This window comes from Eutrigla gurnardus, assembly GCF_963514095.1.
Source record: "Eutrigla gurnardus genome assembly, chromosome: 3".
Lineage (NCBI taxonomy): Eukaryota > Metazoa > Chordata > Actinopteri > Perciformes > Triglidae > Eutrigla > Eutrigla gurnardus.
In genome coordinates this window covers 17,865,767-17,881,042 of record NC_139917.1, presented here as the reverse complement: position 1 = coordinate 17,881,042, position 15,276 = coordinate 17,865,767, and the positions used below count along the sequence as shown (strand labels likewise).

Genomic DNA, 15,276 nt, shown 5'->3' with positions numbered 1-15,276 from the left:
GTGTTTGAATGTGAAATTTCCCCTGACAAAGGGAGAAAAAGGGAGAGGGGGGATGGTGCAGAGGAGCACGAGAGAGGGGAGTCTTGGTATAAAAAAAAAATTTGACAACCCGCGAGACTTTGGTGGGCGTGGACACCGAGACAAGGGCTTCCTGCTCGGGAGAACACGTGGTTCCGTGTCTGCCTCCCCTGCTTGTCTGTCAGCGTGTGTTTTTTTCCTGCCCTTCTCTCACTCCTCTCCCCGTGTATCCTCCCGTGCAACACAGCAGACCTTCTCCTCTCGTTACTCCGTCCCATCCACCCGCACCACCTCCTCCTTCCTCCTCGTGCTCCTCCTCCTCGTGCTCCGCTTTGCTTCTCCTGTTTTTTGCAACAGCTCCGGGGAACCGCCGACAGCCAGGCCGCGGTCACTCCAACGTGTATCCGCTCAGAGAGCGACACCGAGGGAGAGTGTATGTGAAAGTGTGTGTGTGACGACGAGTGTGTGTGAGGGAGAGAGAGAGAGTGCGTGCGCGCGCACCCGCCCGCAACCGGTCCATCCGTGTTATTTCTCCCACAATCCCGCCTCGCTGTTCGGTCATGACGCTGGAAGCGATCCGCTACCGTGCCGGGTCTCTGCAGATCCTCAACCAGCTGCTGCTGCCACACTCGACCGCGTACCATGATATCCGCTCGGTGCAGGACGCCTACGAGGCTATCAAGTCCATGAAGGTACGGAGCTCCTTTCTTTCTCTTACCCCCCTTTTTCCCTCACTCAGGGATTTTCTCTCCCACTTCCCCAGCCGGCCTGCATGCCCGCTGCTTGTGCATTCATTCCCGTCGTGTGTGTGTGTGTGTGTGTGTGTGTTTTTTCTCTCTGGTCTTTTGTGCTCCCAGCGCTGCACGCGTGTGTTGCCTTGTTCTCGCCGCCGCTGTCGGCCTGTATTTTTGTTTTGGATGCACCTGCAGCACCCGCCATTTACCCCCCCCCCCCCTAACAACCACCCTTTAAATGTAGTTTTCCCCAATTATAACATGCAGGCGCTACAATCTATCTGCACGCAGCCACCCGCCCATGAAATAAAATGCCCCCTCCTCCTCCTCCTTTCTTTTGGAGAGATTGTTGATGAATTATTAATGACCTTTGCCAGGGTTTTTTTGTTCGCCTTTTTGGTTTTGTGGGATGCACTCAGTGACACCTCCAGCTCCATTTCTCACGTTGTTCAAATCCTCTTAACAGCTGGAAACAGTTTCAGATATTCACTTATAAGGGCTGAGCAGATATTCACTCTTTTGTCTTCCTGGTTGCACATACAGCAGCTACACGTTTGATCGTGGGTGTGTGTGGTGTGTCTGTCAGAGTGAAGGAATGGACCATAAGCAGAGAGGGTGATGTCATGATTATAATGGAGTCTAATGGTAGAGGAGGAAATTACTCCCAACATAGATCATAGAATTTTAGTCAAAAGCTGTCGTGACAACTTTTGGCTCGGTGATAAACCCACTTACAACTCTGCGGTGGAAAGAGATTAATAATCCTCATGAAAGATGGGAGACATCTGTTGGAAGTTGGCATAGAAACCGGAGACGAGGACGACCAAAGCGATGCTGACTTTCCTCTTCCTTCCTCCTCTAGGTGCGGGGCGCCCCGGCCATCGCCATCGTCGGCTGCCTCAGCCTGGCTGTGGAGTTGCGGGCAGGCGCTGGGGGCGACGACCCCGTGACCTTCATCAGAGAGTCTCTCTGTCACCTGACTTCAGCCCGGCCCACCGCCGTTAACATGGGCCGCGCCGCCCGCGAGCTGATGGAGTTTGCTGAGAACGAGAGCATGGAGAAAAACTCGGAGCAGCTCAGAGAAAGGTGTGCTGGTTAGAGGGAGTCGACGGCCTCAGATTACCCAGCAGGCAACTGCACATTGTTTGGCAGTTGGTTTAGTGGCTGTTTGATTCATTTAAATATTGATTTAAAGGATAGATTTACACGAACAGACCCTTTTCTTAATACAATTTGAATGTAAGAGATGGCGGACAAAAATCACAGTCCTTGTTTCATGTTTCAAAATTCAACCAAAATGAATGTGAGGCTTCAGAAGTTTGATTTAATCAAATCAAAGCTTGGTGCCTTCAAACGTTGCTGTATCTATACTACACCAGTCTCTTGTTGCAATCCCTCAACTGAAGCTGAGTAAGGAAATCCTGTCTTGAGAAACAAAAAGGAGGTGATTTTGCACTCAAAAGGTAGTAACTATGGCAGATATCCACCTGATTATCTAGGTCAGCTGAAGCCTCCTATTAGCTTTGGTTAAACTTTGGAATGTGTTCTTGGGACAGAAGGAGGGCGGTGTCCTCAACACACAAATTATAATGGGAAGGGATCTCTTCAAGGTGGGAATGGTTTCAGCGACCACCAAGTTTTTAGATCTACTTCATGTGAACCTATCCTTTTAATTACAGATTTGTTTAGTGGTTCCCCTATTTATAACACTGAATCTAATATGAACGGCTAGAGAGGAAATGAAAAGAATGAGATAGCCTGTCAACGCCGCCTAAATGCATTTATTTGCATTTGTTAACGTTAATTCACAAGTTAATTTATAGATGAGGCCTATTGTGAATTGGATTGCGATGGTTTCTTCTATTTAAAAAGTGGGTCGCCAGAAATATTTGCGAAATGCTGCTCTGGTTTTGTTTGAATTCTCCCTGTTCAGAACACAAATTAATTCAATTTATTTGTCAGTCACCCTACTTTTCAGTTTCCACTGATCTACTGGTGGCAGTAGAGCAGGAAAGACGACTGTTAGCAAGTAAACAGGAATGTGTAGTTGATCATGTTTGCCCCAAACAGCTTTGTGAATGTTTTACAAGATGGCGGATTTACATTGGAAAAGCATTTGTTTGGCCTACACACAGTGTGTTTTGGAATCTTTATTTGTTTTCAAGTCCAGTGGAGACCTTTTTAAAGTAAAAGTACACTCATCAGCAAACAGTGAGCGTATGGGTGGCTTGCTCTGAGTGGAAGGTTGTTTGAAAAGTTACCAGATCACATTTATTTATGTTATTTATTAATTGTTACTGCAGATTAATTTTACAGTGTTGATATGCTCCATAGTTCAGAGTTGCAAGTGAACCACGAAAGCAGTGGAACATGTGAACGCTTAAGAGAGATGTTGGTGTAAAAAGATGGATAGTGGCAGTCGTTTGGTCCAGTACGCCGGATCGATATAGACCTTATTAAGTGGATCGGGTAGATGACTAGATGTTCCCGATCAACATTTAATAATTGCTTTGTCAGTGTCATTATATAAGCCAGTGTTTCTGATATGGGATGCAGTCGAGGCAAGGCCATGCGTCGCTCGTTTTGGGAGACTGAAACGACTTGGAAGTCCCATTCCTCGCTGCGTGGTCGATCTGTGTTGTTTAAAATGTTAATTGTTCCAAGTTAGTTTTTGTATCAATCTCAAGCTGCAGTATACTACAGGCAATACAACAGAGCATGCAATGCTTTATATCTACCGTGGCTTGTAGCGACGGTAGAAGGATGAAGGACAGATGAGGTAAAAGCTTTATAATGAGAAGAAACTCTGAGAAGCTGAAGTCGGGACAAGCAGACTCACGTAGACATATTGTAACTGCAGACGTGATGGACACATTAGGTACAGAGTGGCAGATGGAGCCTCTTCTCAATTCCCACCTCTTGTGGCACCCCTCCTACAGTGTGATTGCCTGGATCGAAGACATGCTGGAGCGTGACGTCAACGACAACAAGAAGATCGGTAACTATGGCGCCCAGCACATCCTGTCTGGCGTCCCGAGGGACTCCGTGACCATCCTCACGCACTGCAACACCGGCTCGCTGGCCACGGCTGGATACGGGACCGCACTCGGTACGACACGGAGCCTTCGGTGTGAAAAGTAGGTAGAATGTTTGGCATTGAGCGGTATTAACGCCTCTGTGTTTGCGTGCAGGCGTGGTGCGGAGCCTCCACACGCTGAGCAGGCTGAAGCGCGTCTACTGCACAGAGACGAGGCCGTACAACCAGGGGTCCAGGCTGACGGCCTACGAGGCGGTAGCAGAGGGAATCCCTGCTACGCTCATCACAGACAGCATGGCGGCACTCACCATGAGAGAAATGGACATCACAGGTGTGTGTTTCCCCGTTTCTGTGTTACCTTTTTATTCAAACCTAGCTTGTTTTAATTTGGAGCTAACTTTCTCTCCGTCGCGTTCTCCATCTCAGCCGTGGTGGTGGGCGCAGACAGGGTGGTTGCCAATGGCGACACGGCCAACAAGGTGGGCACATACCAGTTGGCCATTGCCGCAAAGCACCACGGGATTCCCTTCTATGTGGCCGCGCCCAGCACGTCCTGCGACTTGAGCCTGGAGAGCGGCAGGGACATCATCATCGAAGTGCGCCCCCCTGAGGAACTCACCAGTATAAACGGAGTCCCCATTGCTGCCCCGGGTAAGGAGTGTGGGGTGTTGGGGGGGGGATAAAATGACAGGAACGGATGCAATCAGTGAGTTCAGTAGGGGACTGAGAGCGATGGGAACACGTTGAGACTTGGAGGGATGGATGAGCCTGGCCCAGATCCAATGTCCGCCCTAAGCCCTGAGCGCTGAACCCTCACAGACTTTAATTGACGTCACTTGCATTGCAAGTGCCAGAATTAAAGAGGGTGCTAGGACTCCAAATGGTGCACAGAGGAGGACAGAGTCCAATAAAGTGTTGGCTTCTTGCTTCTATCTGCTTGTGAACTTGTTCTTGAGAGCCCTTTCACTGTTTTGGTGGGTTTTCTGACATTTATTATGTCTTTATTACACAGTAGAGAGATGACAGGAAATGAGGAGTGAGAGAGATGAGGAATGACATAAAACAAAGGTCCCAGGCCAAGGTCAAGCCCCTAATCCCTTAGTAGGTTCCACAGTGGACAGCCATGAGCCCTTAAAGTCTCATGCATTAGTCCATTAGAGCAGACATTGGAAGGTTTTTAGGTCAGTTTGTTAGCGCTGAATTCAGCCATTTGATCTCTAATTACATTGCCAGAGCAGATAGGTGCTCGGTGACATCCCAGTAATTAAAGAACACATTTAATGAGCCCACGGTCCTCCGGAGAGGAGGACATGTGGTTCCCTCTCTTTAACTTTCCTCTCACACCCTTCACCGGGCCTGCACAACATTTTTAAAAATACAAAGGTTCACTCTGTTAACATTTTAATTATACATTAATTGTTTTTTTGTTTTTTTGTTTTTTTTTACAATTGACAAATACCATTTAAAAAATAAATGAATAAAAAAACACCAGCAATGAACTGAAGTGCTAACAAGTATGACCTTTGTAGCCAAAGCCTGTTAAAGGGTATTTCTCTGTGCCATAGAGCTCCATACCGTTAACATCACATTAATGACAAACACGTGAGGATTTGGTGTTCCTTCGTTCCCAAAAACATTCTGTAGTTAATGTTCAGTCAATCCCAAATACACCCAAATGTGGACTCAGATGTGGCTGAAAACGGGCCCACCGCCAATAAATAGTCAAAACCGTTTTAGGGATAGCTGGTGAATTGTCTAAAAGTAATGGATGCATGGTTGAACCAGATGACTATAAGTAAATATAAATGGTTGAATTAAATGGCAGTGTTGATGATGTCCTTGAATTGGGTGTACCACTGATCTGGAGTAAAAGCAACCTTGTTTTTTTTAACCGTGCGACTCATTCCTAACCGTTCCCTGCAGGTATCGAGGTGTGGAACCCGGCGTTTGATGTGACCCCTCACCAGCTCATCACGGGAGGCATCATCACAGAGCTGGGGGTCTTCCTCCCTTCTGAGCTCCAAGCAGCACTCACCGGCCGCCTCACGGCCCTCTAGAGCCACTCAGCCCCACCTTCTGGTCCGTGTGCACCACTGCACCTTAACATCGCACACTCAGAGACACTCATTTCACCACAGAACACACACGGTCATCATTGTGGTCATTTCATTTTGGTCAATGCACAGTCACTGTTACATGTCAGTGGTGCACACAGAAAAAAAAAAAGTTCTTCAGTCTCTTAGTCACCAACACACACACACACACACACACACGTTCACTGCAGGGAGTCAAGCAGACACACATGTGCAGTCTCCCCTTTCTTTTATTTCCCTCTTTGTTTTTCTGTGTTCTTACCATTTGAGCTTTTCCCCAAGTTTTCCATCCCATCCGTCCTTCTCTCTTGCCGTTTTTGTCTCTTTCTAAATGGCTTCTGTGACAACGAATAGCGCTCAACTGGACTCAATCCCATAAATTCTATTTGGCAAAAAATAAATTGAGGTAATTTTTCTTCAACTACAAACAAAAAACTTAGTGTTTTTTCCTTATTCCATTATTATTTCAGAGTAGTGGTTTTTATCAGCCATGGTTTCTAAAATGCTGCTACCCACTTGTAAATAAACATATTCCTGCTGGTAGTGTGTACATATGTAGAAAACTAACCCCTGCTAGTAAAAGTTACTATTTTAACCAAATATGTGGTTATCTGAATTTAAATTTGACGTCAAAAATGTTATATTAACATTTATTTTATTTTGTTCTGCATAGAAACCGTTTTTTAGAGGAATAATCCAAATTTATAGCTCATTAATGTTCACAAGCAGATTTTAGGGACATGTTTCACACTCTTTTTAACCCATGCAGCAAAATTTGGAATCAGACCTCGTTAGTCAGCTGAAGCCTATGACGATACATGGCTGTATTAATACCTCACTCCTTGTTTGCTAACTTGTCTTGCTATTCCCAGTTGTACTGTATCATACCACACTTGTATTGTCATAATGTACTTGGTTATCTATATATATATATATATATATATATATATATATATATATCCCCATACTTATTTAAGAACCATCCAAATATCCATCATACTGCACAGGATACTACATAAAAAAGTAATATTGTCATTTTTGCAATAGCAGCTTTTGCTGTGATCTCAGAGGTCTGTTATGCTGTTGTATTTGTGTAATACAGGCATTGCCATTAAAGGAATAGTTCACCACAAAATGAAAGTTTGGTCATCTGCTCACTTGCATGTCAGCCAACACAAACTAATTTTTGTGCAGCGATGTAATACCTCTAGCTTCAGGCGTATCTCAAATTAATTTAAAACATTGTTTTACAGCCTGAAAAATTCAAAACAAATGGGGAAAAGACTACATGTAATGTGCTCAGAGAATTATCACTCAACTCTAAAGCGCCACAGAGTGTTTTAGCTTCTTTCTGCGCACGTTTTGGTTCTAAAGCGCAGCAACTTTACTTTTTTAAATCGCTCTCACTGAAATCATCAGCTGGTTAAGTCTGAAAGGAAGTTGTTTTCAGTGAAAACACCAAAAATACAGACTCACTAGTTTACATTCACCTCGGGACTTGGTGACCAAATAAGCTGAATTGAGGGTAAATATTGCATTTGCATTTGTCAGTTGAACACAACTATGACTCCAAATGAATAACGATCGTCGATGTCCACAGGATGCGTAAATAAGAAACTGTTTGCTGACATACCTAAGCAACTTTATAAGGTGGTAATATGTCAAAAATTAATGATTCACAGTCTTTGATATGAAGCAGGTATTTGAAAATGTTTAGAGAAACTAAGGCTTGTGTTTTAATTTACATTTTTTTTATCTGTTAAAAAAGATGGTTTTAACTTTAGTTACTCAGAAGTCTTAAGAGGGAAATATGAGGCCAGCTAGTCAGGTCATACACACTTTGGAGTTAATCAAACATTTGATGTGGGGATGAGCAGTAGATGACTTCATGTCTTCATTTTGCGGTGAACTATTCCTTTAAGATTGGAGGGTCTTATCCACACTGCCGTATCGGTCTGCAGAGAGCTCTGCGACACCAACAATCAGAATGTAATATTCACATCAGATCAACTTCCTTTTTGTCAGGAAACATTTTAGACACTCGGACACTTCTTGCCTTTGTGCTCTGTTCAGTTAGGCCTGGATTTATCGCTCCTGCCCCTGTGACTAGAATGCTGTTTCACTCCAGAGTTCACTTCATGAGATGAGGGCAATGGGCGGGTTGAAGACGGGTCGACATTTAGGATTACACAGAGGGATTTTCTCCATGGTTTCCACTTCTAGCCCCGCCAGAGCAGAAAGTGTTGCATTCAATTTTCAGAAGCACACTTAAGGATAAAAAAAAAAAATCTTCTGAATGATCTTATTCATCGTGTGCTGGAACAATTAGTCAAAAAAAAAGTACAGTACTTTTTGGATTACATACTTTTTAAGCAAATGCCAAATATAGTCATTTGCTGATTGCCCTACCTTTTATTATGCGCACTTATTGACTATGTAGTTTAAACGCATAATTACAACAACTAGATTTAAAACCAGTGAGCTAATATTTACCCATAAGTTATTCATTGGACTATTATTGTGTGAAAGGTGCGTGACTGCAGTTTTGCCACCTTACCAGCGATCCCACAATGCGTTTCTTGACCATTGAAAAGTTCCAGATATCTCGATGTCTTTGGCACACACCTGTTCGCTGCACTGAATGTCACGGGGCCAGACTCGGTGGGGGCCCCACACTGCCCACTGCCTTACAGGTGCAGCACGGATATAAAACTCACTGAATGAAGAAACACCAGCCCCTTCAGTCCTTCCTTCACCCTGGTTTCTGTCACGTAGCTTGACTGCCATCTCGTCAAGCCCTCAGATATGCAGATATCCTGAGAAGTGAGACGCAGGTCAGAGGTCGATCATCTTCACACCCCTTCTGACCTCACACACTGCCCTTGTTGACGTTATACTCAATACTCAACTAACTCTACATTAACACTGAGAGTGCCAGAGAAAACCCACTTGAAGAAAGTTAATGTTAGTATAATAATTGCCGTATCCATAGTGTCATTGTCCGTATCTCGCTGTAATATAAGCTCACTCCTTCCTTCACTTTTTAATCTTCCTCCTCTTTGTTCGTCCACTCATCAAACCTCAACTCACAAAGATGCTGTTAGATCACACACAAGCGTAAAAAGACACTTGTGCATTTGAATTTTCTTTCTTTTGTTTTGTACAGTTTTAATATATCACGTGTTTGGGGGGGCAAATTTAGATGACGTTTCAGACAGATGTAGCAACTTTGTGTCCATCAGACGCGCCGCGTATTTCTTTCTAAATCTTTAAGAGGTACGAGATTTTTTTTGTTTGTCTGTACATCATGATTATAACCGTTTGGCTGTAGATTTTTTTTTTTTTTTTTTTTGACATTGTGATTCCTAGTAACTCGGCCATTAGTACACCACGCTGGGGAGGCCTCCTCAACCATACACACTACCTCTCCGTCTGCCTACACAGACTCAAACACTGAAATGCATGAATACATGCACTTAACACGCCAGGCTACAGCAAAGCAGAGTATAGAAGAAAAAACAAATCTGGACTAAACATCTCCACATCTCACTGATGTTTGTATCTTGAACCCAAAGCGACAAATAATTTGTGGCGGTGCTTTTTAGTTTGCCAAAGTCGCCTAGATTCAGGCTTGTGTATTATGTTGGGTTGCAGCTGAATTGTTTCTGCATTACACTATGTTTTTTTACACCATGCTTTTGAAGCAGCGGCAATATAAGTACTGTGTTTAATAAGATGTTCCACCAACACACACGCCTAATAAAGGTGCCAAAATTCAGCGCTGCTTGCCACGTATGTTCCACATTGATTTAATGAATCAAAGCAGGCGTTTGTGGTTAATTCTCAATGGTTAGTATGACCTGCAGTTACCATGGAAGGAGTGTTGTTCAGACGGCCTCTTTAAGTGCAAGTATGTTATTGTTGTTACGATAATCGCTTGATCTGGGTTTATTTTGTAACACGTGGAAATGGTTAAAAACTGGATTTTTTTAAATATATATGTATATGAATATAATGCTGTAAAAGTGCAGTCATTGATTAAGAGATTACTGTTTCACAACAATAAAGTAAAAAAAGAATAAAACCACAGTGAAATGAAATGAGTCGTTTCTGTCTGTCTCAAACACACCGTGAGCCTGTCGCTGACACTCCCGCAGCGGAAGAAAACTACCGTTTAAAACGGCGAAGAAGAAGCAGAAGCCTCGTGTATTTCCGGTTAGCAAAAATGGCTCAGGGTTCGAAGAAGTTTAAAGCTCAGCGGCCAGGAGCCTCCAAAAAACCCCATCAGAACAAACAGAAAGGTCCAAAGAAAGGAGGTATGTAATTAAAAAGAAAGCTCACGTGTTTAATGATTTGCTAAACAAGGCAACTAAGCCATTGCGTCATTTAATAAAACTGCGTCAACGTGTGCCCGCACGAAAACAGCTAAACACGTTGCTAAAGTGACTCGTGTTTGAATCTGAATATTTTCAATATTTTACAGAGAGAAATACGACATCGCTTGATAATTGTGCTCCTTTCGTCAAATACAGTCACTAGTAACGTTAAGCTTTTGAAGGCGTGTGGCCTCAGTCGCAGGTCGTTTTATTAGTTAACTTATGTTAGCTATTCTTTTACTAGAATATAGATAAATGTCTTGTATATTCTCTAAGAAAACCACCGAATAACGGTTCCCTACCTGTGTTGTCTTAGGTATAATAATGTTTGTATTGAGAAAGCTAACGTCAATGTGACTATGTCGAGTGAGAAGAAACACCAGCTCCAGTGCATAAAAGTCTATCACAAAACGAGATGTTTAAACGGCTTAAATCACAGAATTAACAAAGAGAAAAAATTTAGCTTAAACTTTGTAACAAAGTAGTGTAATTTCAATGAGTTGGCAGTTTTTTACTCTGTTACCATGAAATATTACAACAGCCATCCAGCCTACCTGCATCAAGGTTATACGTTTTTGTTGAAGCTGTGAAATACCATTTAATCGTTTTCAGTATAAACATACAAAGGGAGAAGTGTTTCTTTTACTCTGTCTACCCTGTTAATGTCAGTCAAGGCAGACACAATATTATAAACACCCCTTGGTATAACGCTATGACATTAAACAACACTACATGCAAAACAACAGCCTCCAAACTTATCATAAAGACTTTTTTATTTTACATTTTTGGTTAAGTGATGACGTAAAAACAGTTTATTTTTATCAGGAAATAAAACTGCAACATTGTTGGACAAGCCAGGGAAAAATGTAGCAAAGGTTAAAGAAATATTTTACTTCAAATGCAGCTCAACATCAATGACCATTGTGAGTTAGATCGCGTGGCAGAGGCTGTACAAGTAACTTGTTTAACTTCTTTGGCAATAGAATTTGGGAAGTTGGCAATGATATATTTTTTTTCTTTTGTAAAGCGAGGAGCATTGCTCCTAAGAAGGCTCAAGTGGTTGAGCAACAGAGGCTGAAGAAGGTGAGGACACGTTGAAACAAAAAGTGGAAATGTTCAATCTGATAGAAGAATGTAACCGTGAATATATCATTGAACTTGATTGATTACTTTTTTTTAATATGACTACCTCTGCTGCTCCCTGAAGGGTCTGGAGGTTGCCATCAGGAACAAGATTGAGCATGAGGTGACCCAGAAGGCAAGCTTATCTCTTCACAAGCCACTGAGCGTGGTGAAAGGAGCTGAACTTAGAGGCAAGCCAGAAGGTGCCCATCCTGGAACCAGCTCCAAGTAGAGCTCGATGACCTGAGGCTGAGCAGGCAATCATAAGGACTTGGGGGTCATTGAACTACAATTGTTCCTGTGACTCACATTTAAGATGCTTCTCCTCTTTCCAGTAGAGAGATACTGGAAATGAAATGCATCACCGGGCCATGGGCTTTGCACAAACCTCCACTAGGAGGCACCATAGGACTTTATTGACTCATGGAGTTTCTGATTTGTTTGCTTGTTTTTCCTTGTAAAAATCCTGATGGTAAACTATATCAGAAAACATTATTTTATTACCTTTTGGGTGGAACCTCCAGAAAACCGGTTTTGTGCTATTCTAGTGTATGATTGTACAGAAAACAATGAATGATCAGATTAAAAAAATATGAATCTAACACACGTTGCTGTCAATAATCCTAGTGGTGTAAATTGCAGCCATCACTGATAATTTGTGGAAATATTTCAATGGCAATGATTTTACAATAACAGCTAAATTAAGGCTCAGGAAAGTGCTATTGCACTTGGACACGAAGGGCCCAGTACAATTCAGTAATATTGTTTTGCGAGTGGGTTAATATCCACAGAATTAGTAACATGCACCTGACACCTACATTACCCACAATGCAACTAGACCACCAACAGTGCAGAGATTCAGGTATGTGATGCTAGTAGCAGCTAATGTAATGTTATGTAAAGTTAATGCAGTTTTTAATTGTAAAACTTTGACTAGCCAAATTGGTGGTTCTGCTTTTGATGTCCAGCCCTGGTTATAACCAGTGCAGTGGGACTCTGGAGCGTACAGTCTGTTACCACGTGATACACCTCTGTAATCCTCTTTGGCTTTGGACTAAAACAATCCAAGGTGAAGCCGCTCAGTCGAAGTATGCTCCAGGTCGTCCTGAATAAACACCACCATCAAAGGCCATTTATTCAGCAAACACACCAGCACTGTGATGGCAAACTATTCAGTGATTAGGCGAAACACTGAACTGTTTAACCTGTGCTCTCAAGCAGGCCGTGCCAGAACAAGTTTAGCAAGCATCGATATGAAACGATAGCTTATGTACAATACGTTTGTAAAAAATACTGATATTCATTAAATACCGGAGAGTTGTCTTTTATGAGCTATTTATTTAAATCCTTTGTTGATGTCACCTATAGCTTATGCAGTCGTTTCATCTATAGGTAAGCTAACTGAGGTTTCTATGTGGCACTTTAGCTACAGACAGCGCTGACGTATAGCAAACAATCACAAAGCTAGTTGAAATAAGTGGTGAAATGCAATCAACTTATCAAGCACTACATAATCACTTATTTTTAAAGCAGGCCCGTGGTCATAAACGGTGTACGTTTAGAACGACTTGATGGCCTCCATGCAGTGAGGGGAGCGCAGGAACCTCGGGAAGGAGTCTTTCGCCATCAAGCTGTAGATTCTCTGCTGCGCCTTGTTGAATGTGTCGCCACACGGGTTGTCCATCACACACAGCAGAGCCTCCCGGGTCTCTGCGTCCAGGTTAACCTGAAAGGATAACAGACGATCAGAAGCAGCTCTTTAACTATCTTGATCCTGACTGCACACGTCGCTGTCCTCTCCACCAACCTCCTGTGGAGCATCATGGTTGATAAACTGGCTGTAGATGTCGCTGGACTTGGTCTTCTTCAGGGTCGAAGGAGAAACCCTGAAGTCCTCACAGGCCAGCCAGAACTCGAGGTTCTCCTCACTGAACTCTGAACGCAGGAACCCATGAAACGCCTGCAGAGCGCCTGGGAGAGGAATGAATGACGCAGCAAGACGGAGGAGACAAATCAAGAGAGTCAGTGTGTTGCAGCAACTCAACCAAAACTACTACAAAATCAAAGAGTGAGAAAGTTTTTCACTCTTCACTGAGAAAGGAAGGATGAAAATTAAAACCATTTCTATTAAGGCCACTGAATTGTGCTTAAATGTGTTCCTTTAGAGGTACCCTTAGTGTTACAAGTGCTATTTCTGTGTCTCTCCTGTCAGCGGCTCATCCCACCCAACTCTCCTGTGAACTGTAGCGCCCTCTATCTGTTCCAGCAAAGGGAACTGCAGGTGATGATGCTGATGTGACAAGGGCTTATTTCTTCATATTTTGTCCATTCTCCTCTTCTGGTCCACTAGAGTATTTTCAGTTTTCTTCATTCTGACATTTTACCCACAACCCTGAATGCACCTCTACTGTGTGGCTCTGCATGGAAAATGTACAGTACATCAGTGATTATCAATAGTGGACAGATTTATTTGAATATTCATATATATGACTAGTTCATGTAAGTGGGACTATGTAGATAATGTACACATATATTTAATGGAAATAAAGGTAAAGTAAATGTTATTAATAAAGTCAGAGAACTGACCAAGTTAGCCCGGATCAGCAAACCCTGCAATAATATTTTTTAAATGTATGTTATAGTATAATAAATCAACTTTCTGTCTGTAATAAGTTTGTCTTTATTAAATAAACATGGTGTTGCTTTAATATTGGCAGTTATTTTAATAGTAAATCATGGTTGGTCAGTTAAGTCAAGTATTGTTATTTTAATGACATGTTTCTATTAGAATGCTATTCGCAGTAATATTCAGGCACTGTTATTAAAATAAAGTATTTTATTGCACCTTGTAAATAAATGACATGACATTTTTTGAGGATTAGCCTCGTATGAACAGAGATCTGTACATACATAAACCATGGCAACAATAAGTATAAACCTACCTGCTGTGCAAGCTTTACATTTACATTGACCTGTTGTATGTGTTGGCGAAACAATGAACCCACTTTGAGAGCGGTATAAAAAGAAATAACCCGTTCTTACTTTTGTTGTTTAGCAGAGTTTCCAGGTCCTGAAGAGCTTTTCCATCCTGAACCCTGAAAAAAAGACAGAAAAGGTCAAAATTCAGTTTCAGATGAGTAGATGTATCACTTATTAGAAATAAGGGTTTCAGTACTTGTGCTTGTGGTGCAGTTCAGCCAGATGGCTTAGCTTCACCCGCATCCCTTTTGCCCTGAAACACATATACAACAGTTCATAATATAAACGCTGCAATTACAGTTATTCATATAGATAAAGCAAAGCAATTTAATTTGTATAGTAATTCAAAATATCAAAGGAATATAAATTACAGTGCAGTTTAAGCAATAAATAAATTGTATAGAAAACATGATGACCCGGTTGCGTACTTACTTCTCCAGGCATGAGGAGGGCAGGGAGGAGAGCCCTTTGCACATTGGTGGTGTTTAGTTTGAGAAATCCTGTAAAATGAACAGCCTAACCTGTACTCGATCACCTGACACAATTTAACAGTTTGTAAGTCAGTCGGTGAGTCAGTCTACCAAACCCCGGCGTCGTCCTCTCATATATAGCCTACCTGTTTGCTATCTGATCTGTCAATCTCCTCTCAGATCAGCAGGCATAGGGATGGGATGAACAGAGCCGAATGAGAGAGGAGGCGTACGTGCTGAGTGACCATGTGGGCCTGTCAACAGGAGATAGAAAACTAGCCGGCTCATATAATAGGAAATCAAAGCATGTGTGTTGTCAGGCATCATTAGTTGCCTTTAAAGTCATTCCTAAACAAAACCTAGACTGACCTTTTAGTGTTTATCACAAGAGAATAACGTGATGAAGGAGGAGCAGCTGCAGGACGGAGAAGTGAGTGTGAAATGTTG

At 42.5% G+C, this 15,276-nt stretch overlaps 3 protein-coding genes across 3 annotated transcripts; 2 read left to right on the top strand and 1 right to left on the bottom strand.

The window, feature by feature from the left end:
- The first annotated feature begins 199 nt into the window (after window positions 1–199).
- mri1 (methylthioribose-1-phosphate isomerase 1) lies at window positions 200–7,108 on the top strand. Its single transcript, XM_084002066.1, has 6 exons — window positions 200–710; window positions 1,615–1,838; window positions 3,692–3,861; window positions 3,944–4,120; window positions 4,216–4,440; window positions 5,713–7,108. The coding sequence occupies exons 1-6, from the start codon at window positions 579–581 to the stop codon at window positions 5,844–5,846; spliced, it is 1,062 nt and encodes a 353-aa protein (XP_083858192.1). The 5' UTR covers window positions 200–578; the 3' UTR covers window positions 5,847–7,108.
- A 2,970-nt stretch (window positions 7,109–10,078) lies between these two features.
- cUnh19orf53 (chromosome Un C19orf53 homolog) lies at window positions 10,079–11,982 on the top strand. The gene is made up of 3 exons (XM_084005668.1): window positions 10,079–10,198; window positions 11,286–11,341; window positions 11,466–11,982. The coding sequence occupies exons 1-3, from the start codon at window positions 10,108–10,110 to the stop codon at window positions 11,610–11,612; spliced, it is 294 nt and encodes a 97-aa protein (XP_083861794.1). The 5' UTR covers window positions 10,079–10,107; the 3' UTR covers window positions 11,613–11,982.
- Window positions 11,983–12,483: 501 nt separating this feature from the next.
- On the bottom strand, window positions 12,484–14,971 carry LOC311010987 (regulator of G-protein signaling 5). The gene is made up of 5 exons (XM_084005667.1): window positions 14,792–14,971; window positions 14,556–14,612; window positions 14,423–14,475; window positions 13,188–13,351; window positions 12,484–13,106 (listed from the first exon to the last, which is right to left on the bottom strand). The coding sequence occupies exons 1-5, from the start codon at window positions 14,833–14,835 to the stop codon at window positions 12,939–12,941; spliced, it is 486 nt and encodes a 161-aa protein (XP_083861793.1). The 5' UTR covers window positions 14,836–14,971; the 3' UTR covers window positions 12,484–12,938.
- Window positions 14,972–15,276: the final 305 nt, after the last annotated feature.

Excerpts from the sequence above, each read along its gene's own strand:
- cUnh19orf53 (XM_084005668.1), top strand. The coding sequence starts at position 10,108 with ATGGCTCAGGGTTCGAAGAAGTTTAAAGCTCAGCGGCCAGGAGCCTCC. Across the intron at positions 10,199-11,285 it reads GAAAGGTCCAAAGAAAGGAG|CGAGGAGCATTGCTCCTAAG; the intron begins GTATGTAATTAA and ends TCTTTTGTAAAG. Across the intron at positions 11,342-11,465 it reads AGCAACAGAGGCTGAAGAAG|GGTCTGGAGGTTGCCATCAG; the intron begins GTGAGGACACGT and ends TGCTCCCTGAAG.
- LOC311010987 (XM_084005667.1), bottom strand. The coding sequence starts at position 14,835 with ATGTGCAAAGGGCTCTCCTCCCTGCCCTCCTCATGCCTGGAGAA. Across the intron at positions 14,613-14,791 it reads CCCTCCTCATGCCTGGAGAA|GGCAAAAGGGATGCGGGTGA; the intron begins GTAAGTACGCAA and ends TATGTGTTTCAG. Across the intron at positions 14,476-14,555 it reads GAACTGCACCACAAGCACAA|GGTTCAGGATGGAAAAGCTC; the intron begins GTACTGAAACCC and ends TCTTTTTTTCAG.
- mri1 (XM_084002066.1), top strand. The coding sequence starts at position 579 with ATGACGCTGGAAGCGATCCGCTACCGTGCCGGGTCTCTGCAGATCCTC. Across the intron at positions 1,839-3,691 it reads TCGGAGCAGCTCAGAGAAAG|TGTGATTGCCTGGATCGAAG; the intron begins GTGTGCTGGTTA and ends CCCCTCCTACAG. Across the intron at positions 4,441-5,712 it reads AGTCCCCATTGCTGCCCCGG|GTATCGAGGTGTGGAACCCG; the intron begins GTAAGGAGTGTG and ends CGTTCCCTGCAG.